Source organism: Choristoneura fumiferana, unplaced genomic scaffold, assembly GCF_025370935.1.
Source record: "Choristoneura fumiferana unplaced genomic scaffold, NRCan_CFum_1 Sck3bRy_49;HRSCAF=219_pilon, whole genome shotgun sequence".
Classification (NCBI taxonomy): domain Eukaryota; kingdom Metazoa; phylum Arthropoda; class Insecta; order Lepidoptera; family Tortricidae; genus Choristoneura; species Choristoneura fumiferana.
Genome location: NW_027413035.1, coordinates 1,612 through 28,885, shown reverse-complemented (window position 1 = coordinate 28,885; position 27,274 = coordinate 1,612). Strand labels below are relative to the sequence as shown.

Below are 27,274 nucleotides of genomic sequence, written 5' to 3'. Positions count from 1 at the left end.
TGTACTACGACTATTGTTCCACTCCTGCTGGCTCGTGCTGAGTCACCGACTTCTTGCTAGTAGGTATGTTCCTAGAAAAAAAAACCAGGGTTTTGTAGAAGGATCCATTTTTTATTTTTTTTATTTCTTGGAGTCGGTTTTACTTTTTTGTTAAAAATTTACATCAGCTTTATGTCATACACAATACAGATTTTTGAAAAGAATTTATTTATCTATTATTTATGGCTGGTCAATTAATAAAGTAGCATAGATTTTAAATTCAACAATTTATTTAATTGACATTACATATTCAGACAACATCTTAAAGACATGTAGAACATTCCAATACTAATTTTCAAACATTTCAAATTCATCTATACTACATACATACTGTAAAATTATTTATTGTCTTTATCAAAGATAGACTTTCTATCATTTAGTTGGTAGTTACTTTTATGTGGATATATAATAGAGATAAGACACCTACTAAAGAGGTTCTCTATTTATCCAAGCTGTTTGAAATATGACATGTAAATGGTTACAAGTTTCACGACAACAAATGGAATGTTAAAAATACATGAATATAAACTTGTTAAATTTATTCAAAAGTAACATGACTATAGTAATTTGAAAGTTTTGAAAAATACTGTTAAAATAAAAAATGCTTCATGAGAATTTGGCATAAAAGCATACAAATATTTATTCCTACTTACAATTATTCAACTCAATAATAAACTCAATTATTTCACCTAAAACATCTTAAATAGTTTTACCATAATATTAAATAATACTTGCATATAATCTACCTACCAATCATATCAATAGTAATGAGAACTACTATGGCTGTATGCCTTGATAATAAAATTATTAAGGTTGTCTTCCAATAGCCCTGCGGTCATTATAAAGCGTCGTCTATCGGAAGAACAAAGATAGAATCTGACAGTACCTATCTATAGCACTGTATATTTTACCTTAACGCGATCGGAGACAGGGCTTTTATACGCTAGTATTATTAAGTATTCTTACGACAATTATGAGATCGACGGCAATAAATAAGCAACTGAGATTCTTTTACTGGACTTTATCGCCGTTTCTGGACACGATCTCTTGGATGCTGGGATCTTTGACAGCATCATTTGCATCTGGTGGCGCATCGAGAATCTCATCAACGGACGCTGCGGGTGGCGTCTTCTCCTTGGGATGTGTTTGCTCCCATTCCTTAAGGTATTGGACTACGGCTGTGTGCCCGAAGGTCTCAGCTTCATTGAGAGGGCGACTACCCCAGCGGTCGCGGGGGTCATGGTTAACCCCGCACTGAGCCAGTAAAAAGTCCACACAACCAAGATGACCTTCGGCAGCAGCCAAGTGTAGAGCTGTGCGTCCGTCGTAGTCGGACAATGTCATGTCCATACCAGAAAGATGATGCCTGGGAGCAGATAAACAGCATGCTTAATAAAATATTTTTTATTAAAGTGAAAGTAGCTTCTAGAAAGACTCCTGATTAAATGGTTATGGGTGGTAATCTGGTAATTAATGAATAATGATATTACTGATGCTCTATCTACTCATCATATATTACACATCACATGGTTAGGTACAAGCAAATCTCGTTGTCTTAATTTGCACACAACAGTCAACATGAAGTATCACTGGTACACTTAACTATACAACTGTTCTACACTACCAACTTGCTTAAATTATATCTCAATATATATTGAATAGCAAGTATTTAGCCAAATTAGCGGTCCTACTTTTTCTACCGTCATAACGTAAAACCTGGTAGCGCTTATATATGTTTGAACTGGGCCGTCTGTATTGAAAACATTGAATAAGATAACCCAAGGTTCAATGCAAATAAAATTTGATAAAATGAATGCCAATTAAGTAGAAGTTCTAAAGCCAGGTGCACGATAACCTACGCCTGTCCAAGCAAACTTCGTTGCCACGTCAAACACCATTGAAAATGTTCTTAACAGTGATGCCCATCCTAGCACATGAGCTGTGTGCTTAATTAGATAGAATCATAGAGAAATTTGAAATTAATAATGTACCCACATCATATAGAAATACTGAGAGCTTATTTGTTCCAACAAAGGCAACACATCAGCAGTCCCAATGGTCAGCGTCGTCTTTAGCCCATGTAGCGCCCGTGTGCAATTATTACTTTAGCGCCATCTAGGAAAAGCGCGGTCAAAATGGAATAGGTACAAAGTGCCGCGGCCGGCGCCCCTAAGACCACTGCGCCCGTGTGCAACGCACACCCTGCACTATAGGTAAAGACGCCCCTGCCAATGGTACTAATGGAACATTAGTCAACTTTGAATTGCGTTTAAAAATCAATTTTAAGAAATGTTTGCCCGGTACACCCGGTAAAAAAAATAGAACCATTTATTTCGGACAACACGCACATGTAAAATCCGATCTATGCTGTAAGTAGGTACATTATTTCGTTGCTTTTGATAATTCGAACCAGAAAAACAAATTAATCATAATCAATGCATCATCTTTACGAGTACTTATCTACATTTTTTTATCTTTCGGGTACAAACTATCATTGTAGCTGTTATGCAAGAATATGGCTCTTGATCTTTATTTAACATGAGATGGGTTATCTAAAGAACTTAATCGATGACCTTGTGAATAATTAAGCGGTTCATACGTCGTACTGGCTTTACTTGTAAATCACAATTCAATTTGGAGACTCCGTCGGTAGTTGTGACTCCTCTGTAGGAGAACTGGTAAATATTACGGGATTAAGTATTATGGGAATGGGAAGTTTGTTTCAATTTTAGTTATTGTATGTAGGTACTAGGTATGTACTTTGTTTGCCAAGTTTTGTTTAATATTACCAACCTTCTGAGGGCGCTAATGTCCCCACTTGCCGAAGAGAACAGCAAATTGACAATGCTAAGACCGGTTGTTTCAAATTTGTAGCGCCGCGGGTCCTTTTTGTGGCTGGCATAGCGGATGTTGTCGTACTTGTGGAAGTTGAAACGCTCTATCAACTCCTGAAAATAAAATAAATTACATTTGCAAATATATATTATTATTTGTCATTTTCTCTATTATAATTATATTAAAAGAGCTGATTTTGGATACGCACATCACAGAACTGAAGTCCTCTGCAACTATTGCCGAGAGGGTCAAGTGGTGGCGACCAGGTGCATATGCCCATAACATTGGGCACCACTATAAGCATTGCCCCCGACACTCCCGACTTCGCCGGTAGCCCCACTTTGAATGCAAACTGGCCCGAGTAGTCGTACATGCCGCAGCTGTGCATCAGTGACAAAACATTGCGCACTGAATCTGGACGCAGCACTTTCTCGTCAGTGATCGGACAGATGCCACCATTTGCTAGAGTAGCTGCCATTATAGACATAATTTCGCAGTTGGCTTCCATCGAGCAACACTGTAAAGCAAAATAATATGACTCATGGTCAGAACACTGAAGTGTTTTTAAATATTCATGATCAACACATATGCTGTATAGACATTGTAAATTAAGATGTTTGAGCAACTACCTGAAAATAGAAGTCCATGCATTCTCGAAGATTTGTTTTTTCCGGATAACATTTGTGCTCACGCATATAGAAGCCAAGTGCATAATTACGGTCGGCGGCCTCGCGCTCCGACAAAAATACTGCATTGTTGAAGCCCAAAACTTCGTTACCCGCAAGACGACTGAAGAAAGACATGACATAGTCGAATTTCTCTGCGAGTGTCATCTCGGGTTTGTCCAATTGCTTCAGTAGAGAGCATACTAATATCGCACCGGCGTTGATCATGGGATTGTGAGGTTTCACTGTAAACAAAGTAGGATAAATATTATTTCCGTTGCTTGCCAACATGTTTTGTTTATTCTGTCTATTTGTATAATTGGATCAGTAAATAGATGTAGGTGCAAATTCGTTTACGTACTATTGTAGTCCAAGACGAGCTCATTGAAGTTGCGACCGCTTGGTTCTGTGCCAACATACTTGTGGACCACGTCGGGCCCCAGCGTATCGAGCGCCATGGCGTATGTAAGCGGCTTGCTGCACGACTGCAGAGTGAACGGTACTGCCACATCACCTGTTCACAGGATCTAAGTTTTACTGAATGGCACACCTTTTTTTTTTATTCAACTGGATGGCAAACGAGCAAGTGGGTCTCCTGATGATAAGAGATCACCACCGCCCATAGACACCTGCAACACCAGGGGGATTGCAGATGCGTTGCCAACCTAGAGGCCTAAGATGGGATACCTCAAGTGCCAGTAATTTCACCGGCTGTCTTACTCTCCACGCCGAAACACAACAGTGCAAGCACTGCTGTTTCACGGCAGGATTAGCGAGCAAGATGGTGGTAGCAATCCGGCCCCCTTAACAATTACAACAACTACAGAGAAAAACTTCGTACCTATAGAAAATCTTTGGCCGTCTATCGTGCAAACACTTACTCCCCAATTCTCTGAGCTTGCTCGAGCTAGCTGGGGTATGTAACTCGCAACTTTGCCGTCCGTGTTACTCTTCGCAGACCAGTACATTTCTTCTATATCCTTTATAAAATCTTGGAAATCTGGAATAACGAATTGGCTACGAAACGCTCTTGTTATCAGCACAATGTTGGGGGCTATTACTTCCTTAAATACCTTCCTGTCTAGTTTGAGTGTTTCGGGAGAACCTCCTTCGTAGTTTGATTCTTTGTGCGTTTTGTATAAATTGTGCATGACTTCCTTCACGCGTGGATCATTCTTTCTAATTCCAGTCGTTCTTAAGGCCTGTAATATATTTGTCGGATTATTAAATTTGTCTTTGTGCAGTCACCAGCACCAATATTTGACAAAACAAAGCGTGTAGGGCGTGTCAGATATTTTTGCACGGGGTTCCCTTTATCTTGCATAATATCGATTCTCCGAAATACACTTCGCATAACAGGTATCTCATAATTTTTTTTTAGCCGAATGATACTTTTGCATAATCATAACTTTGCATAATTATCAGTTCGAATAATAGTCATTTCTCAGAATATTAAATAGCAGAACACTCTTATCGCCGAATATACTTCTGCAGAATATTAAATAGCAGAACATTAGTATCGCCGATTTTTATATGGCATAATGGCATAGCAAAATACTAGTTTGGACTATTGTATTTTCACGGAATTTTAAATAGCGCTGACTTTAACATGGCGTAATGACATAGTTAAAGGAACTAACAGCTACCATAAGAATGGGTTAAGGCCAGCAAAGTAAGCGTGCTGTAACAGCAGCAGGCAAAGCGCCAGAACAGAACAGCAGCTACATAGTAGGTTGGGTTAGGTTAGAACTGCGACCACAACAGCGCGCGAGCCGAGCGAGCGAAGCGAGCGTGCCGCGGTAGCGGCCGGCGAAGCGCCAGAATCTTACTGCTGCCAATAAAGGTTAGGTTAATATAGAACTACAATTAATTTAATTGCAATCATGTTTAGTAAAATTTTATTCTGCTTTTTATTATCCTTATGCAAAGTAATATTATGAGATATGTCTTTCTGCGTAGCAACTATTCGAACATATAAATATTATTCTCATCGATATTATGTGATGTTAATATTCTGCTTTACAAAATTATGAGAAATGATAGTATGAGAAAAAATATATGCGAAAAGTAATTCGGTGATATGATGATTCTGCTCAAGGTTGTTATGAGAAACGAAATTATGAGATTCGATTTTATGCAACATATTATTAGTCAACCTTTTGCACGCTCCGCTGTGCGTACAACGTGGGTAAAAATGACGTGAAATCACTTACGGCCAAAAACTTCCCGACAGGAAGAAGTCCCGTGTCTTCATTCTTGAACATATCAAATAGGACATCGTCTGCATTCTTATGTGATCCCTCTTGAACTCTAGTGAAAATAAAAGGATCAATTAGTTGTATAGCCTAAAAAAAATCTTTCACAAATAATGCAACTAAAGTATATTCTAGAGAAAGTGGTGGCGGGTGTAAACATTAAGGAAAACGGCACTAATGTGACACTAATGACTTTGGCAAATACAGTAGTCGTGTATTTGAAGATGTGCAATAACAAGTGGTCGTCACGCGCGGGCTCGTTATAGACTCTGACGTCGACAGTCCGCGGGTGTGGCTACCACGTAGCATCTCCTTATTTTTAGCTGGTTAGCTGAAGTTTTTTCAATGTCACATCCATCATTTTGGCGTAGGAAATCCAGTTGCTAACGCGGAAAAATCAAATATCTTCAAAGAAAACAAAAAATAGCCAAAATATTGTATTGATTTTGGTTTGACATTACTAAATGTATTAAAAAAACTTAATTATAAAAACAAGTAATATACTGTACAATCTAAGCATTACCCGATGGCTGGATGAAACAGCGTTAAATCAAAACTATAATACTTACTAAAATAAATTTTAAAAATTCTATGCCATACAATGGGTTTATTGTTTCGTAAAGCAATAGAAGCAATAAACCACAATTTCTTATCAAAATGAATTTGCTGAACGCTGGCCCTCTCATTGGTCTGCGTTCCGATAGGAATCAAAGTCCACTTACGTAAGCAATAATTACCAATGTAACAATGTTTCTGCTCCGAAATATTTCGAATTAAAATATTTGCGGATTTTTACAATAAGAATGAATGATAAGAACAATAACTACCAATAAGAATGTGAGGGCGTAATTAAAATAGGAGCTTTCAAATCTAAACCAGTCTACACGAGCATGCAAAGCCAACACACGGTCTGAAAGAATCCAGCCTTTACTCACGACGTGGAATCGAGGTTATGCACGAATGAGTACTGTCTGCTCCTTGCCATGAAAACAATACAATACATTGAGTAAATTGTTAACAGACACTTTAGACGTTGATTGATTGCATTTTACATGCTTTCTTAATACTAAGCCAGATATGCAATTCTACGCTTTTAATCGCTTAGGCCCGGCACACACGGTTGATAAAGTTTTTTATGTCTGTTTTTTAACCCCTGACGCAAAAAGAGGGGTGTTATTAATTTGACCGCTATGTGTGGCGGTCTGTCTGTGGCACCGTAGCTCTTAAACGGGTGGACCGATTTGAATGCGGTTTTTTTTTATTTGAAATCAGGTTTTCTAGCGATGGTTCTTAGACATGTTTCATCAAAATCGGTTTAGCCGTTTTTGAGATATTGAACTTTGAAGTGACAAAGTCGGGGGTTTTCCAACTTTTTGTTGGTTAGGTTATTCTGTTGAGCAAATAAATTTTATGGATCAAAATAAATGTATAGTTCCCTACACTCTCATAAGTCTTGAAAAAGTGAAGGTTCTATTTCAAGAAATTTAAGAAACTGTTATAAAATCTGTTATTTAATTAACTTGAGTCATCGTCTTCTTTAAATAGGTACAGTATAGTGTTAATTGTACTGTAACAGTCACAAAATGTCAGGGGTGAATTGAAGGCCAATCGTACATGGCGCCGGCAAGTTAATACAGATCAATAGGAGTTGATGTTGGTTATTGAAACAATTTATTTCTAGCAACAGCCACACCCGCACATGTAGGTAGGTAGCTGTTCTAACTAGAAGAATTGTGGCTGTTGGTGACACTGTTTATAAATGAGACTTGATCATTGCGCGACAGATGGGTGCACTGCTGTTTAGGTACAGATTGATATTCCTTTGAATTATCGTCTTAACTTCTTGAATAATAGGTAGGGAAATGTGCTCTGCTTACCTCATGTCTATAGATTGAGCTGCATAAAAATTAGGCGCCGAGTTTCGCCACTTCTGCAACAATTAAATTACTTAATTGAGAAAAAGTTTTCCTATAGAAAGCGTTTAGCTAATGAATATCTTAGAAGAAAAAATTTAAACAAAAAGCACGCCTATGGCTATGGCAACAAAGTTTTGTCGATTTTCACGACTTAGCTGTCAACGACCGGACGAAAGTGCCGTTTAAATTACATCCACTCCCTAGTCGTATGTATGATAAATAAGATGATCCAAGGTGTTAAGCAAAGTGGACACTCACAGCGGGTCTGTCTATAACATAGACGGGGATTACTTGGCTATATTTCCGATAGCATCTGCATGTCGAGCGTTGGGTGAGTAGGGGTCGGGCCGCAGCCGAGACCCGGCGGAGCTGGCGGGTGCTCATGGCGACGGGCGAAGGAGGACAGGCGCCACGGAGACCCGCACTCGCGCCGTGCGAGATGCAGCAACGCGCAGGCGCCAACTGACGGAAGGCCCCTATCGCGAATTCTCACTATCAGCTCTGTCACTGTTTACCTGTGACGCAACGCGTAGGTAGTTATGGGTTTTACAAAAACGTGTCACGCACGTTATCACATTATCTACTCTTCTGATTTATACAACTGATCTTGACACCTCTGCCTTGTCTATTTTTAGGGTTCCGGAGCCAAAATGGCAAAAACGAACCCTATAAGTTTCGCCATGTCTGTCTGTGTGTCCGTCCGTCCGCGGCTTTGCTCAGGGACTATCAATGCTAGAAAGCTGTAATTTTGCACTGATGTATATGTAAACTATGCCGAGAAAAAGGTACCTACAATAAAAAACTAAAAAAAAAATCTTGGGGTACCTCCCATAGACGCTCAATTTTAATGAAAATTTGCACTTTAAAGTTGAATATGTCGCAAAAACCGTCTTAGCATACCCTTAATGGTTTTTTCTGATCCAACCCTATAGGTAGTGTGGGGTATCGTTGGATAGGTCTTTTAAAACCATTAAGGGTTTGCTAAGACGGTTTTTGCGAAATATTCAACTTTAAAGTGCAAATTTTCATTAAAATTGAGCGTCCCCCCCCCTCTAAAATCTAAACCGGTGGGTGGAAAAATTTGAAAAAATTCAGGATGGTAGTAAGTACTTATATCAAACTTTCAAGGAAAACTATAACGGCTAAGTTTGCTTGAGAACTATTAGTAGCCTAAGGTATAAAATATATATGCTATACTTATACTTAAACTTGGAAGATTTCGTCCTTCGAAAAATATTACTTAATTTTTTCGTAATGGCTACGGAACCCTATTTTGGGCGTGTCCGACACGCTCTTGGCCGGTTTTATTTTTAACCGACTTCAAAAAAGGAGGAGGTTCTCAATTCGAGTGTATGTTTTTTTTTGTATGTTTGTTACGCGATAACTCCGCCAATTGTGGGCCGAATTTCAAAATTCTTTTTTAGTTCTAAAGGACATACTTCCGAGGTGGTCCCATTGACACCAAGTCAGGATCTGATGATGGGATCTTAGAGAAATCGAGGGCAACCCTCGAATTTTTAAAGCACACCTATAGCGATTTTGGCATTTTTAACATCAAGTCAAGTATTTACATTCAGAAAGTATCATTTGGTGAACTGGACCCTGATAAAGAAGACCGTAGGTACCGGTACTCTGTTATAAAATGATATAACTATGCTGTGTTTGAGCTTAATGGAATAATGGAACCTTGAAAATATTTTTCTACTAGTTTGAAGTCGGTGCCTCAGCACGAGCCAGCAGGAGTGATTGAAGCCCAATAATATGTAGGTGAGGTAGACGACTATAGTTCCACTCCTGCTGGCTCGTGCTGAGGCACCGACTTCAAACTAGTAGAAAATTATTTTCAAGGTTTTTGAAGTCGGTTCCATTTTTTGTTAAAAAATTTTTTGTTGGTTTTATCCGAACTGCTCGAAAGAGTTTACAGGTGAACGCGATATGGGTTTAGGCATATTCTTTACAAATTTGCTTATGAAAATAAAATTTAGCTTATCCATATCCAATTAATATTTTTGGTACGGCTTCAATGCCGACAATGTCGAGACCACCTAAGCCCCTTCATTCGTATACGAATCATTATAATGATTAATTTATCAACAACATGCTTGTATTACCTATCCTGGGATCAAATATTCATTCAGTGTGGTGCATATAGTACTGTCGAGTTCGTAAACTTCTGAGCAAAAATTTGATCAAAAATATCTGAACACGCTTCTACGCCGTTAACAATAGAGTCGTGTTCACATATTTTTGATAAAATTTTTGCTCAGAAGTTTAAGAACTCGAGTACGTGCTAGCGGTACACCCCGAAATTCAGTAACAAGCTGCAAATGGAGTTAAAAGTATGTAAATCCATACGAATCAATTTGACCCGTAGCACGAAAAAAAAACAAAAAAGGAACTCCTCTCCTTTTTTGTTTTTTTTATTGCTACGATGACGTCATCTTTTTTCGTATGGAAAAAAATTGTTCTGAAACCTATCGTGTATGGTATCTAATGAAAGGGCTTACTAAGCCGATTCTAAAAATATATCACATCATTATATATCAGTCACTAGTTTGGGCTCCTCCAGATGTGATAGGTACGTTCAATCATTATTTGTAAAATATACCTAAAATCCTCCTCTCCTTTTTTGTTCTTTTTTTCGTGCTACGGGCCAAATTGATTCGTATGGCCTAATTAATGCTTTTAACACCATTTGCAGCTTTTTTTTGCCTTCCCGCTAGGCTAGCACTAATATTGATCACATTTCTGGTCTAGGTATAACTTGGTTTTGGAAAAACCATTATGCTTTACACCATGCGACATCATCAAATTCTACTCGACATTGCTACTAAACTGAAGTTAACCTGCTATCTAGGATCCTGTATCCGTCTATGAGAAGAGAACATGAAGATTTTATTTGCTCTACGATATTTCGAAACGTTGATGACAAGTTTTATTTCTCAATAACCAAGTCAATTACTTTTTTAACAACTTTGTTTCGCACATATTTCTTCATTTAGTTATATTTTTGCTCTCAATCTTGGAACAAAACATTGATTTACTAAAATTTCGGTCCAATTTACTTGAACATTTGCTACATGACCTCCAATGATTATGAAATAATCAAGTTCTTACCACCACTGGTACAAACTCCAATTAAAAATTAATTGCTTAGCAAAACATCTTAGGCATATTTTTATATACCGAGCGGCAAAAAATCTGGCCCTCAAATGTATGCAAAATAGGTACCTACCTAATTTTGTATAAAGACTGGGCCAAATTTTGTGCCGCTGAGTATATTATAAATAAGTTCATAGTTTCAAACAAATACGAAATTAAGAATTAGATAAGTACGTCCTAAGCCTAACTGTCACAAAGCCGCTTAAAGAAATCTACTGTGGTAACTAAGCAAAAACCAACAACACAAAAACTTTTCACCTCAAAATCATTTCCATATTCCATAACGAAATCGTCGTATCCACAGTTAGACAAGGTCCGCATAACAATCCGCGAACCGAGAGGCTGCGCCTGCGACTCCCGCGAACACTGCCGCCAGCCGCGTATTCGCACACTCCTCGCGCACGCGCAAAACTGCGACATAATTCTCTTCTGGTTGTACTTTATAAATACACGTAATACCGGGAGCACAGTGCTACAGACTGGGAACGAAATTATATTTAGAATTCCATGGTCACGACGTATATGAGAAGTCTTTCAAAAAAAGTCACATTCAAACGCAAAAACAATTTAATTACTGAATTACTATCTTTTGTCGGATCAGATTAAAACTTGAAACAATTCCAGGAGCCCTATAACGTTTTGTTTCTCTTTGCGAATGTGACGTATACTGGGCCCTTATTTCTCAGCACTAGGTCGGCCACGAATTTGAGGTCTTCCGGGCGAGTGACAGGCTGTAGTTCGAACTTCCGTAGAACTTCCGCTACCACTAACTTCATCTCGAGCATCGCAAATTTTTGACCTAAATAATAAAAGATTGGATATGGTAATTAATGAGGTTTTTTAGATTCATTTCTGAGCATAGCAGAGCTCCCAATTTTTATTGGCTTAAGTATAGGCCTTTTTTCAGTTGTATATTTACTCATTTTTAACTATAACCTTTTGAAGTAGGTACCTAACACACTTCTTGGAAACTATTGAAATCTTGCAGGTTCTGACTGGCGAATTCATTAGTTAGAATGTTAGGAAGTTCTAACATAGGTATTGACGTAAATTGCTTAACTTAGTGATTACCGATGCAGTTTCTGGGTCCCGTGCTGAAGGGTATGTAAGAGTAAGGGTGTCGTCCGATGCAGTTCTCAGGTAAGAAACGATCCGGATCGAACACTGAAGGGTTAGGAAACAAATCCTCGCGATGATGCAAGTCGTAGATTGATATGTGACACTGCACTCCAGCGGGAACGTGGTAATTGCCTAAAAAATATAATGGTCTTCATTTACTCAGGGATTCAGGAAAATTAAAATAGGAGTCTTATCTTAACTACAAGTTAGTACCTATAATTATAAGGCGGCAATTACACTGCGTCGTTCACCTAATGCGGTCGCCGAATTTGTTTCAAACTACTTCGGCGAACGACCGTCGCCTTTACATTAGTCTGTCCGTCTACTGCGGCGGCCATATTAAGGCGGTGGCAGCTGTCGCTCGCCGAATGCGGCCGACTACCGTGTTCTTTACACTTTTGCGGTCGCCGCATGCAGCATGCGGCGAACGACTCAGTGTAATTGCCGCTTTAGTAGCATGGCCGAATCATAGCAGCGGCTGTGTAATCGGTAGTTAATATGTTAACATTTTTATCACCATCTATGGCTCTTTTACTCGGTTCCTTCTCGGTTCATATTACGTTCTGTCTGTTACATACATACATTTTGAATAGTTCAATCAAATTTCTGTGTGGCTGCGTAACACTGAGTGTGTTTAATTATACCTTCGTCAGATTGTAAATAATTTTGCTGTGAGGACTTACTTAATGTCACATCCTCTGTCAAGCTTCTGCCGATAAATGGCACCGGTGGATACATGCGAAGAGACTCCTTAATACAGCATTCTAGATAACGCATATTTCGCAGATCTTCCATTTCAATGGGCCGGTTAGGGTCACCTATTAACTCATTTATTTCTTTTGCAGCTTTGTCCTGTAAATTGGAAAACGCAAAATAAATTCATATGAGTTGAGTTGAATGCACAGCACATAAAAAAACTTTTTAAATGAGGTAAGGCTACGGAAATAATTCTCGAACCCCTAGGGATTGATATCGTGTTAACATTGCTAATTTCTATCAACATGTTTCATCATCATCAAGAAATCCTCTCACTGTGACAATGTTCCATGTTAGCTCATCTATAAAAGTACTTAGTACCTACCTACCTGTATGTGCTTATTGTTGGCTAGCACTTGCATGCAGAACGTTAATCCAGACGCTGTAGTGTCGTGGCCCTGTTAACAATATCAATTGACAGGTTATTTCTCAATACAATCGTACCTAATTTTTATTGTTTAGTTTAACTTTCAATAGCTGGTCAAGTTCAAAAGATCGTACCTCAAACATGAAGGTATCGACTTCTTCCTGAATGCCAGCTTGATCGATTAAACCTTCTTTTTCAGCTGATATCAATAAATCCAACATGGCTACTTTTTTGCTTTTCTTCATAAAGATGTCCTCATTGGCGTCGTTGTCTTCCCCAATATTTGTTAAATCCGTGTTCCTAAGTAATTCCTTCCTTTCGCGGATCACTTTCGTAGTAAACTTACGAATGATCTCCAGTACTTTCTTCTGCGCACTTCCCATTTGTGTTAGGTTAAATATGGAATCCATGAATAAATATATCCTAGTGAAGCGATAAGTGACTATACTGCCAATTTTATAAATTGCTTCTTTATAAGTTTTTCCGGCTTCAGTATCATTTTTGTTCAATTGAGTACCCATAGCAGTTTCTAAAATAATAGGATTACAGGTCAGCTTGAGCAATACAGGAGGTCTTCAAATTCATCCGAAATATTTTAGTAGGTTATACCAACACAAATACAAACTGTTCCGTTTGACTGAACCCCCTTTAAAAGGTATCTCATCGAAATTTTAGACTCAAAAATGTAGTCACACTTTGATGCGAACTCTGTTAACATCGATAAATATAGATATAGAAACAGTTGTTGACCATTACAAAAGTCTACTAAAGCTACCTGCGCAAAATATTCCGGATGAATTGAAAGATGCTTTGTATAAACAATTGTCTGTGCGATTTTTGTTTAAATGAAAGGCTTGAAGAAATAGATAGACAATACGGGACCAAGTGCTGCATTAGTTAATTGCTTGTTTAATTTAAACATGTTTACGTATTTACCACAAATAGAGCTAAGCGTGAACTCTGATATAATGGGCACAACATCAATGGGCCTCTCTGCTGTTGCCTCCAAGGTATCTAACAACCGCTGAGCGTTCTCCTGCAGAATCTTGCTGAATTGGCGCAGAATGTTAAAATGGAAAGTTGGCGTCAAAATTTTCCGCCGTGTTTGCCATTTTTCATCTGTGGATTTATCACGGGTATAAATTAAGCCCTAGCCTGTTCGTAAACAAAAGTGACTCTTCCTCCTCCTACGTGCATATACCTACCCATACAAAGTCGAAAATAAATAACAATAATAGGTCAAACAGTATAGGTAAGGCTGTCTCTCCCACATAGGTAGTTTCATGTTCTTTGTGGTGTAAATCTACCTGATACATGTACACGTGTCACGGGGTGGTGTCCGGGGAAGTTGTTCGGATGAAGGAAGAAGACAGGAATAGGGCAGACAGTGATATTTATTTAGGAAAATAATAAAAGGGCACCTGCGGATAAAACAGACGCGGTCTTAAGTATCTAAAAGGTATGCTTTGACACTGCATCAACAATTATAAAAATACATAGTTAATCAACTTACGTTTCCGTGCCCAGTTCTTTATTTATATAATTCAATGGCACTGAAGTCCAGCAGTATTACATTACATAGAACAATGAACTTAAGGAGCTTCACTAATACACTGCAATTATTTGTAACTGGATAAGGATAAAACCTTCCTTCGAATAGGAGTAGTAAAGTATAAGCTTGTTATGGAGTTTTAGGAGATTTATAGGATCTAGGATAAAAGACAGGTATCTGTTCAGCTCGGAGGCTCTGAATAGAATGGCTACTTGACGTAAATCGAACAGGTGTGGAATTAGAAAAGGAAATTTGAATTTAAATGTTATTTTTTCGAATATGTGCTAAACCAGACAGTACAAAGAGTTAGGATGAAACGAGCTGTATGACACCTCGTTACAATACCCGGCCTGCCCTGGAAGAAAAAATCCTGAGGGATGTTAAGTCCTGATGGGATTTTTTCGTTGTATTAAAAAGAGTATAGTTAAGGTAATTAAAATGAGTGATGTGAATGATTGTAATTTGGAGAGTGCGTAATTATATTTACAATATGTGTATCTTACAAGAGAAACGATTCGAGGAAACACTCTGCATTCATTCATTCATCTATCATTCATAATTTTGGTTAGTATTGACGGTAATTAACCAAAATATCTTGTGTAGGAGTATCCATTGATATTTAATGGTATACTCGTTAAATCGTTCTCGAATGGTATTAAGGCTTATTACATAAACCACCCGCTGATGTGTGAAGGTGAACTTAACTAGAGTAAAATAAGAGTATTACATACTCGAACTCATACACTTAAAGTACATAATTGAAGTGTATGAGTTCGAGTATGTATGCACGTATGTATGCAAGAAAAAATAATTCAAATACATCTTTTTTTTTTTTTTTTTATTCGACTGGATGGCAAACGAACAAGTGGGTCTCCTGATGGTAAGAGATCACCACCGCCCATAGACAACTGCAACACCTGGGTATTGCAGATGCGTTGCCAACCTAGAGGCCAAAGAAGGAATACCTCAAGTGCCAGTTATATCACCGGCTGTCTTACTCTCCACGCCGAAACAACAGTGCAAGCACTGCTACTTCACGGCAGGATTAGCGAGCAAACATTAAGCAAGCAAGCATCTTAAACGTAGTTGAATAATAAGACATGGATAACAATAAATAATTGAATCCAAGTATGGCTCAACTGTCCATCGGAACTACTATGACTTGGTAATTATCCTTTGTATTTATCAAAGGTAAAGTAATATTGATTAGACTAGGTCAACAATGTATTTTATTAATGAAGAATCGAAAAGAGTAATGAAATGAGAAAAAGGTGAATGGATAAATTATATACAGTATATACATAGGTAAGTTTTTTTTTTTAAAGTAATGCTAGGAGAAAAGTAATAATGATTTGTATGGAAAAAAATATTGCCGAATGTGAATGAACTCTTCATTTTAATTTTTAATTTTGGTAATCGGCTTTTGGTCTCTAACGTGCCATCGTCCCAGTGGTTTGTTAGACATGTCCGTTAATTCATAAACTAGTGGTGATATTTTTTGGGTAACCTTGCATTTAATAAATTTAGGAGCGAGTTTGGCCGAGTGATATTTACCTGCGTTGCTGATGGTATAGTTATGTTTCCAGACAATATCACCGACATTGAATTCTATATGTTGATGATGTTTATTATATGATGTTGAGTTTATTTGATGTGCTTTCCACAACCTGGCCTGAACTTCTGAGAAAATAGAGTGAAGGTGTCCCAAATTCTCGGCAAGTTCGTTTCTTGGCGCGAAGATAATGTCATCTGTGAGATCAGTGTTATTGTATACCGACCCACATGTGACCAATTCACGACCAAAGACTAAGGAAGCTGGCGTGTATTTGGTTACCTCATTTACGGCTGTGTTTATGGCGAATTGAATCTTGTGGATGTTTACGTCCCAAGTTCTGTGGTCGTTTTCAACAAATGAGGATATAGCGGTAATTATTGATTTATTGAACCTTTCGACTAAATTTACTTGTGGACAGTACCGTGGTGTATAATGAACCTTAGGTACTTGATAGGCTTGGAATAAATCAGTAATTTCCTGGCTTGTGAATTGAGCAGCATTGTCTAAAATAACAGTTTCTGGGACTCCGTAGGAGAGAAAGACTAAGTGTTCTAGTATATGTACAATTACGGAAGTGGTAGCTCGTTTAATTGGAAAAATAAGGCAGTATTTGGAAAAACAGCATGTTATAACGAAGATATATTTATTATGTTTGTATGTTGTGGGTAGTGGTCCAATTAAATCGATAGAGATGCACTGGAATGGACATGAGCACACTTTAGGTTTACCCATGAGTCCGAATTTTACTTGGTTTTGATGTTTGTAGGCTAAACATGTTTCGCATTTCGAAATGAAGTTTGAAATGTCTTTGTACATTCCTGGCCAGAAATATTTCATCTTTATTCTTTGGTATGTTTTAAATATACCAAAGTGTGCACAAGTGGGGTGGAGTGATTTTCGGCGATGATTGGTGTTCTATATTCAAGTGAAACTACTTCTTTCCAATTATATTCAGAATGGAGTAATGAAGTAGTTTGTTCGAATCTATATAATTTATCATTATTGATGATGTAATTGGGGTAGTGTTAGGGTTAATGCTACATTTAGAATAAATATTGTTATACCAATCGTCATTTGTATCTGAACTATTGTAGTTTATGATACTTATAGGGACTGAGCGTGATAAAGCATCTGGAACCAAGTGGTCTTTGCCACGTTTATGTTTTATTTCGAAGTTAAAGGTGGAAAGGCGAATACTCCAGCGAGCTAAACGTCCTGTAGGATTATCTAGATGTAAGAACCATTGGAGTGCAAATAGTGTATAAATAGCTGTATAAATAGTGAATTTGAGGCCGTTGTCAAGGTAGCAACGCCAATGTTCTAAGGATAAGATGACGCTTAACAATTCACTTTCTGTGATAGAGCAATTTTTCTGGGGACCTGTGAGGGATTTACCCATATAGGCTATGGGTTTTTCTATTCCGTCAACTTCTTGAGTGAGCATTGAGCCAATACCGAAGCTGGAAGCATCACAGTGGACTGCGAAGGGTTTGTAAAATCTGGACAAGCGAGAATAGGAGTTGAGACTAGGGCTTCTTTAATGTTTCTGAAGGCATTGTCTGCTTCAGAGGTCCATTTGAAAGGTGGGGCCTTTTTGGAAGTAGAAGTTAGTTTGGTAAGAGGCGCAACCTTAGTGCTGAAATCTGGAATAAATCGTCTATACCAGCTTGCTGTACCTAAAAATCTCTTAACTTCACGAGGATTGTTGGGGGCGGGTATATCGAGAATCGCTCGGACTTTACTTGGATCAGTTTGGAGTCCTGACTCATTGACTATGTAACCTAAATATTTGAGTTCTTTTTTGAAGAATGAGCATTTAGGGAAATTTACTGTTATTAGCTTGCGCTAGTTTCTGTTGGACCTTATTTAGTAATGCTATATGTTCTTCAAATGTATTACTGATGATAATTATGGTCATCTAAATAAGTGAATACTGTTAGGGATAACCTTTTTTCATACTTTATGTAGAAATTTGTCTATGGCTGATTTCAAATGAAGAGTTTGTTTTTCTTACTTATGTCAATGTCTTTTGCAAATATACATGTCGGTTACTTTTAAAATATAATCTTTTTCATTTAATCACTGGGTAAAGACTATTACAGCCTTTACATTGGTTATGGGCATTTGCTAAAAGTGATTAATATATTTAAAATAATATAATCAGTTATATTTTGTGAAATAATAGTGACGACATTATTTTCGGATAAAATATTATTTTATCAAAATGACGGAAAATGATATTCCGACTAGTTCGATGAACAACATTGTTGTAAGTACTGGATCGAATATGGTCATTGAGAAGCTGGAAGGAGTTTCAAATTATGGCACATGGAAATTTCAGATGAAATTATTGCTTATTGACCATGGACTATGGGATTTCGCAAACGGGTTAGTGAATGCATCTACTGATTCAATTAAAGATCAGAAAGCATATGCAAAGATTTGTTTAAATATAAAACCAATTTGCTATCCACATGTCAAAAATGCAAAAACAGCTGAAGATGCCTGGAAACAATTGAAGGCTGCTTATGAGAATGCAGGCATAAGTCGTAGACTTTCTTTGAAAAGAAAATTAGCACAAATTAAGTATACAGAATACGATTGTATGGATCACTATTTGGGAAATATTATTTCCGTTACGCAAGAACTAGCTGACATTGGCTGTGTCGTCGATGACGAGGAATTAGCCGAATTGATGCTGATTGGTTTGCCAGCTGAGTTTGATCCATTGATTATGGCTATGGAAGCCACAAGTTCTAAGTTGACGTCAGAATTCGTCAAATGCCAGTTAATTCAAACTGAATTTAAAAAGGAGATAGGCAAATCAAATTTGAGACCTACCTTGCAAGATTCTTATTGCGAAGAATAAATTTATTTTAATATGCCGCAACTGCCATGAAAAAGGACACATTAAAACAAAATATTCTAAGTTGAAAAAAAAAATTAAGAAGATTTCAAATAATTATTCGACCCTTGATGCTTTGTCTTCAAAGAAGGGAAGTACAAAATCAACATTATTCTCTACAGAGACTGCCTTAGTTAGTAGTGTTAATAGGGATAACTGGACTTTAGATTCAGATTGCTCTAGTCATATGACTAGTAGGAATAAGTGGATGATTAATTACTCTCCTAGTATTAAAACCGAAATAACTACTACTAATAATGATATAATATATAGTGAAGGCGTAGGTAATGTCAATATGGTATTCGATAATGATGTTGAAAAAGTGATTACCGATGCCATGTATGTACCGAAAGTAGCAGCTAATCTGTTGTCTGTTAGCAAAGTCGCAGCAAAAGGCTATGTTTTAATATTTGATATTAATAAATGTAATGTTTACAGGAAGGATAATGTTTGCGTGACTGGTTCCTGTGATCTGACTGCTACTAATGTGGATGGTATTTACAAAATTGATCAGAAAGGGAAATGTTATTCTGCATTTAACCAAGAGCCTAGAATTAGCACTGAAGGTAAAGCTTTGATGTCTAAAACTGATTCGTTAGAGCTTTGGCATCGGTGACTTGGACATTTAAGTTTGAAAGGTATGTTAATCCTTCGTGATTCATTGGCACGCGGTATTGAATTTTCAAATGGAGATTTGACTCCTTGTTCTCCTTGCATTGAAGGAAAACAAAAGAGCAAATCATTTCCTCGTGGTCAGGCACATAGAAGCGTGACTAAATTAGATTTAATCCACACGGATATATGTGGACCTATGTCGGTGGATAGTTGGAGTGGTTGTCGATACTTCATTACTTTTACTGATGATTTTACGCGAAAATCTTTTATTTATTTTTTGGATCGTAAAGATCAAACAACAGTTTTGAATACGTTTATTGAATTCAAAACATTAGTTGAGAATCAAACCGATCTGAAGATTAAGCGTGTTAGGAGTGACAATGGTACGGAATATTGCAATAAAAGTTTTCAGAATTATTTTAAGCAATGCGGTATAGTTCATGAAACTACTGTGCCATACACACCACAGCAAAATGGTGTTTCTGAACGCCTTAACAGGACTTTAATGGAAAAAGCTAGAGCCATGTTACAAGATGCTGACTTGGAGAAGAAATATTGGGCAGAAGCGGTAAATACTGCTTGTTATTTAAAAAATCGTAGTCCAACTGCTGCTTTGACTAAAGCTACTCCTGAAGAATTGTGGACTGGATCCAAAGTGAACCTCAGTCATCTTCGAGTCTTTGGTAGTACAGCATATGCTCTCACTCCACAACCTCAGCGTAATAAGCTTGATCCCAAATCAAAACCCTACATTATGTTAGGATACTGTAATCATACCAAAGGATATAGACTTGGAGATCCAGCTGATGGCACAAAAATGATTAAAGCACGTTCTGTTGAATTCCTTGAAAATGTTAAAGGAATCAAATTTAAAAATGGAAAATCTTATGATTATTTCAAAGATTTACCGAATAATATTGAAGTTTCAATATATAATTCGAATACTTCTGATGAAAATGTTAATGAACCTGACAATGATGAGTATGCTACACCTGATGCTTTATCTACCAATTCTGATATAATCTCCAATGTTGAAGATTTTAATGTTCAAGAAATGACATCTGATGAACAGGGAGAAGGTGAATCGTTGAACAATATTCAGCAAGAATCTCATATCATAGAGCAAAATGCATCTGATACAGAAATTAATGAGCATTCTAGACCTGTTCGTGACCGGAACCCTCCTATAAGGTTTAAGGATTATGAAATGAATTATTTCACTGAACTAGCCTTAACGGGACGAGATGAACCTAGAACATATAACCAAGCTATAAAATGTGAAAAAGCTGATGATTGGTTGAAAGCTATGCAAGAGGAATATAATTCACTCATGTTACATCGTGTCTGGGAACTTGTTGATCGACCAAAAGATGGAAACATAATTAAATGCAAATGGGTTTTCAAAGAAAAAGTAGATCCAAGTGGTAACTTCGAAAAATTTAAAGCTCGTTTAGTTGCTAAAGGTTTCACTCAACAATATGGAGTTGATTATGAAGAAACTTTTGCACCTGTTGTAAGACACTGTACTTTACGTTTACTTTTTGCAATTGGAATTGAAAATGACATGGATATCGAACATGTTGACGTGAACACGGCATTCCTTAATGGAGACCTCCATGAACGTATTTACATGGAACAACCTACTGGATTTGTAATTGAGGGGCAGAACAAAGTCTGTTTACTGAAAAAGAGTTTATATGGACTCAAACAAGCCAGTAGAGCTTGGAACGAAAAAGTTCATAATGTTTTGATAAGCGATGGATATACGCAGTTAAAGACTGAAAAATGTGTCTATTTCAAAGACCAAGTGATAATAGCGTTATACGTTGATGATTTTTTTGTCAAAAGAAAATGCTTTATAAATTGCTCAGTTCCAACTTTATAATAAAACTGCTTGGACCAGTCAAACAAGCGTTGGGTATGAAAGTTGAAAGGGACAGAGAGCAAGGAACTTTAAAATTGACACAGGCTCAATATGTGAAAAATCTTTTAATTAAATTTGGCATGGAAGATTGTCACAAGATAGCGACTCCCATGGAGATCAATTTTAATCTGCCGAAAGCAGAGACAATCGACCAAAGCTTATTGGAAGCTTAATGTATCTCGCTGTATGCACACGTCCAGATATAGCTTTTGCGTGCAGTAAGCTTAGTCAATATAACACATGTTATAATGAATCGCATTGGCTCGCCGCTAAACGCGTACTACGATATTTATCTGGGACAACTGGCTACGGACTCAATTTTAAGAGGGGTAGTAATAAAGTTGAAATTTCATCCGACGCAGATTGGGCGGGGGATACAATCGATAGAAAATCTTATTCAGGTTTCGTGAGTAGGTTTGGTAATTGCGTTGTAAATTGGCATAGCCACAAACAACAAAATGTCGCTTGCTCTAGTACAGAAGCTGAATACTATGCTCTTGGAAATGCTGTTAAAGAGGCAAAATTCATTAGAAACTTTTTATTAGAGTTACATTGTAGGAATGAGTCACATGATCTTGTTACTATTTATAATGATAATCATAGCACACTCAAGATGGTGGAGAACGAATGTTTTCGTAGAACAAAACATATAGATGTTCATCATCATTTTATACAGGAATGTGTTGAACGCAAAGTAATCTGTTTAGCTTACAAGCCCTCAGCTGAATTAGAGGCAGATCTTTTTACAAAAGCCTTACCTAAGGTGAAACATGATTTCTTTGTGAAGTGCTTAGATTTAGTTTAAACTTCTTTTGTATTTTGTACTCTCGCACAGAGTTTATACTTCATTTCTGTTTTAAATTTGTAAAACATATGATTGCCTCGAGTAAGGGGCAGTGTTAGGGATAACCTTTTTTCATACTTTATGTAGAAATTTGTCTATGGCTGATTTCAAATGAAGAGTTTGTTTTTCTTACTTATGTCAATGTCTTTTGCAAATATACATGTCGGTTACTTTTAAAATATAATCTTTTTCATTTAATCACTGGGTAAAGACTATTACAGCCTTTACACCATTTTACATCATAACGATCACTTCATATTTTTTTTTAATACTAACGATCGAAACTCATAATCATCAGAATTCATAATATCACTAATCATACACCTTGTTCATACTAATATTGGTTTTCATATATTTTCTTATACTAACGATCGAAACTCCTAATCATTCTTATTCATAATGCCAACATTCATAACTTTGTTAATACTAATATTTGTTTTCATATGACGCGCAGACGCGCAGGGACTTGGAAAATTTTCGATGGTGCAAAATGATGTATTTAAGGAAGGATTCCGTTAGGTACGACGACGAGCGAAGCGAGGAGTGTTAGGTAGAACTGTGACCCTACAGCGCGCGAGCCGAGCGAGCGAAGCGAGCGTGCCGCGGCAGCGGCCGGCGAAGCGCCAGGACCGAACATATTTTTCAACTAATACTAATATAATATAAAATTAAATAATTAACGATATAAGTAAATCTTATTTTGAATAGGTAGTTACCGTTATGAAAAACAATATTATGAGTTCAAATGTTTCTGTTATGAAGATTTTTTTTCTGAAAAACAACATTATGAGTTGAGATGTGTTCTTAGTAATGACATTATGAGTAAAAAAATATGAACACTGTCTGTTATGAGTTCCGAAGTTAGTAATAAAAATGTATGAACAAAAAAATTATAAAGAAAAAATTATGAAGAGTGATTATTATGAACACAAATCGGTAGTAAAATAAAAAATAGGAATAAGAATTTTATGAGAGTCAATATGGACCCAATTAAAACTGGTATAACGGCGCATTCGGCAACAAAGCGAATCAGGGTAGACTTATCGTGCGAACCGTTCGGATAATAAACAATACAAAAGTTCAAATTAATGGAGCCACGCATCGTGACTGCGTTGCGTTGAATTGGTTCAATAAATTTAACGCACGTTCATTCGAAATCGATGCTCAGCCTCGCTCGAGTGACGTCATAGGGCACGATATTGATTTTCTTTGCCGTACTTTTTCTCGTTCTTGTTGTCCTAGTACAAGCGGGGAACAAGGAAACCGTTTAGTCGTGGGAAACTCATAATGCCACAGAATACGGAAAACCTATGATTACCTACCTACATGATTGCAAGTCAGGAACGGTCCCACTAGTTTCGATCTATAGTTATATAAATCACTAGCCTGCTGCCCGCGACACCTCTGCGTAACTAGAGTTCGTTTAACGCTATCCCGCGGGAACTATGCTATTTTCCGGGACAAAAACTACCTATCCTATGTTCTTCCCCGGAACTCAAACTATTTGTATACTTACCGTACCTATTTCATCTAATCTGATGAGGTAACGGAACGGAATCGTTTAAAAAAATAATTATGTCACAATAGAAAACTAAAATCGGCGGGAGCAACGCAGTCTTTGGATTGTTATTGTTTGTTTTGTGATACCTAAATGTTTTTATTTCCTTGCAATGGGCGTGAAAAGCACAATATTTAGTCTCGGCCAAAAATGCAACAGATGAACTCGTATTATCGAAGGCCTCCCCTTCGGGTCGGCCTTCGAACTAACTCGTTCATCCATTTGCTTACTTTCCAACAAAGAGTAGTATAATATACGGGGAACTTTCCAACCTCTACAACAACGTACAGGTACTATTGGTGCTTGGATTAAAAAGTTTTCCCGACTCCCCCAAGTAGAAACAGCACATCATCAATTTTTTGTGGAAAGATAATATATCCTGATGAGCGTAAAACGGCTTGTGAAAATATAAATACAATTGTGGCATTGAAGTTGGAAACGAGTGAAGATTATCAAAAATGCTGCACTTACAAAACAATTTAGGTACAGTGAAATACGTAAGCCTCACAGACGCTCTAACATTTCATTATGTTGTATTCTTACATAACCACTTTCATAACAACATTCAACTACGTTTTTGTGATTCTTTATTTAAGTAGTAGGTACTTAAGTTTTACAGCTAAACTCTAGTTTTGTATCCTAATTAAGTCTGTTATTACAAAGTTAATTCTTTTTTACTGGTTCCCCGCGTTACAGGCGAAGCCTAGTGCGGGGACCTTAAAGACATTATCATAAGAACCACGGCACGCGTCATCGTGAATGACTCTACCTATATATGTCATGTAACCAGATTTGACAATGGAAACGAGCGTCGAGAGGCTGCATGCGACCGCACCTTTACAAGTTATAGATTATGCTGCATTCTTTATGTCTTGCCATATGTTAAGGTTAAAGCGTTTTGAGGAATTGATTTCCAGCAAGCTGGAAATCCTTTTAATACCTTCATTTGGTATGGTTTTTGTTTGGTCATTTGGTCCCCTTTCCAGGTGTGCATAATACTTTTGAGAGCCAAAATATAACCTCGAAATTTATGCTCTTTTTACAGTTTTTTGTTTCTAGCAGAAAACGGTACGTCCGCCGGATATGCCATTCTATTAATATTAAAGAATGTAAAATTATGCGCCCGATATTATAAATGTTATTAAACCTTTAAATATGATTTTATTAAGATTTCTTTTACATAAACATAAATAGATTTGTTACAAATTCATTCAATTTGACAAATATTTATTCCAAATGTAGGCAGTATACGGAATTCTTTTACTTATATAAAAAAAAAAACAAGAGAAGCGGCTTTCGTGCAACGAGGTTGCATACTTTATTAAAAGATCGGGAAAATTTACATTTTGGAAATATTTCGTTGTCATGTAATTTATTAGGTATCGATATATTTTTAATACCATAAATTTAATTTAAGATCAACACATTTGATCCTATCTCTCGCTTTTTTCGTGTTGAAGTGAAAGTGACAGATCAAAGTGAATTTCAAATATTTGGGATTCAGTGAGTAGACCCAACACTGTACTCAGTATTTAAAAAAAAAATTAAAAAAGTTACTTTGTCTCACGGAGTGAGCAAAATGCGATTTTGCTCACAGGCAGGTTTTGCTCATAGCAAAACCTGCCTGTTTGAGGTGCTGAGGTGAAAACGTGATTTTTGGCGTTTTTTTGCTAAAAATGAAATGAAATGAAATGAAATGAAATATTTATTTATTTGCTTTAGCACTATGTGGATAAATACGATGTTGGAATTTCTTATAAGGTATTAACTTATAAAAGTGTCAATAGTGCTAGCTGCCCTCTAACAGTAGGCATGCAAAAATTTGACTTAAATCTAGGTTACAAAATTAATTAAGATCAAATATCATATCATATCTAATGTCTAATGTTGTACCTATATATAACGTCCGACTCGCACTTGGCCAGTTTTTTGTAAATTTTGCCCGTTAAAACTATGGGCTGCCGGCTCAGATTACCTACCTACACCCTGTACAGGTACAAAAATATTTTCAAAAATCTTCGTGCCTCTTGTAAAAAAAAATAATCCTCGAAAAAGTAGCTACCAGCATATAAATAAAGTACCAGTGCAATAAGTATAAGTACAAATTGTGGTGTCTATATAACGTGATATTGCATTCACTACTTTTTTTTTCATTTCTCATGCTCTAAAAGTAGGTCAATATAGCCTTACGAGGCGGGAGTAAAGTGAGTACTTTAGTCCCTAGGGAGTAAAAGTTTTTTTTTTTTAATTTACTTCGAGTGACTTAGATAAACTCAAACAGCCAGTACTTGCTTAGTTTTTGGCATAAAATAAGATTGTGTGTGGACCATTTTCATGACGAAAATGTTACGTTCTTAGTCTCATTCACCGATGCGATTTTGTTATATCTGTGTCTGGTTGGAAAAAAAAATACTTACCGCGAAAACTTTGAAATTGTTGTAGAGCGTAAATCATAAACGATTAAAATAAATTGATTATTCTCACAATGTCGTCAAGTGATAGTGAAAATTATGATGTCGAGCAAAGAGCAAAAGACATAATTGATAATCTTTTGCCGCCGAAATCTAGAAAGATTTATTTAAAAACCTATGAAAGTTTTATGGACTGGAGGAATAAGAAACGCATTAATTCTTTCACAGAAATGACTATTTTTTTCTCGCGATTTGGGCTTCACAGAAAACCAGCATTACTGCACATAATGTGCGGCAACACACGCTGAGTGGAGACCCTTTTTGGTATCCTGTCGTGTCACCAAGTAACATAGTTTTTTAACATAGTTTTAATGCTAGTTTTAGTCTTAGGAGGTACTTATGGAGCCAAAATAAGTCTTTCTTTCTTTCTTCTTCAATCGAAGTGAAAAATAGAGTTAACCTCGAGACTAAACGTCAATATAAACCCTCGGATAAATAGACACCCTCGCTGAAGCTCGGGTGGCTAACCACCTCGGGTATATACGTGGTACTTCTGGGACACCCTGTATATGTATTGGCGTAGTTTAGTCTCTCAATAAAAAATATACTATTATTCTATGGGGTTTTAAACAGGAGTAGGTAATCTGTTTCAAAATGTGCATGTGGAAAGTTTGCACATTATTAAATGAGAAGTTTTCTCGGTTTTTATCGTTTGATTTCGGCTGTGCCACTGAATCGAATTTGAAGTTTTAGCTCTCTCATTTTATAGTCTATTTTTTTGTTATAAATAATGATT

At 37.0% G+C, this 27,274-nt stretch overlaps 2 protein-coding genes across 7 annotated transcripts; both read right to left on the bottom strand.

Annotated features, from left to right (window-relative positions):
- Window positions 1-247: 247 nt before the first annotated feature.
- LOC141445197 (glutaminase kidney isoform, mitochondrial-like) lies at window positions 248-11,291 on the bottom strand. Of its 6 annotated transcripts, none has more exons than XM_074110984.1 (10): window positions 11,131-11,291; window positions 7,672-7,724; window positions 6,730-6,771; window positions 5,753-5,849; window positions 4,381-4,741; window positions 3,901-4,053; window positions 3,504-3,784; window positions 3,083-3,391; window positions 2,833-2,987; window positions 248-1,405 (listed from the first exon to the last, which is right to left on the bottom strand). In XM_074110984.1, exons 1-10 carry the CDS (start codon window positions 11,191-11,193, stop codon window positions 1,051-1,053), a joined length of 1,869 nt encoding a protein of 622 aa, XP_073967085.1. In that variant the 5' UTR covers window positions 11,194-11,291; the 3' UTR covers window positions 248-1,050. The 6 variants fall into 6 exon arrangements, with proteins under 6 accessions (XP_073967085.1, XP_073967086.1, XP_073967081.1 ...); XM_074110985.1 differs by having other exon boundaries at window positions 6,730-6,765; XM_074110980.1 differs by lacking the exon at window positions 11,131-11,291 and adding an exon at window positions 7,969-8,225.
- A 210-nt stretch (window positions 11,292-11,501) lies between these two features.
- LOC141445198 (cytochrome P450 4C1-like) lies at window positions 11,502-14,503 on the bottom strand (the record flags this gene model as incomplete). The annotated part of the gene is made up of 7 exons (XM_074110988.1): window positions 11,502-11,671; window positions 11,944-12,123; window positions 12,675-12,843; window positions 13,077-13,145; window positions 13,249-13,643; window positions 14,051-14,233; window positions 14,422-14,503. Coding segments are annotated over 7 exons (1,248 nt in total), but the record flags the coding sequence as incomplete, so codon positions are not given.
- Window positions 14,504-27,274: the final 12,771 nt, after the last annotated feature.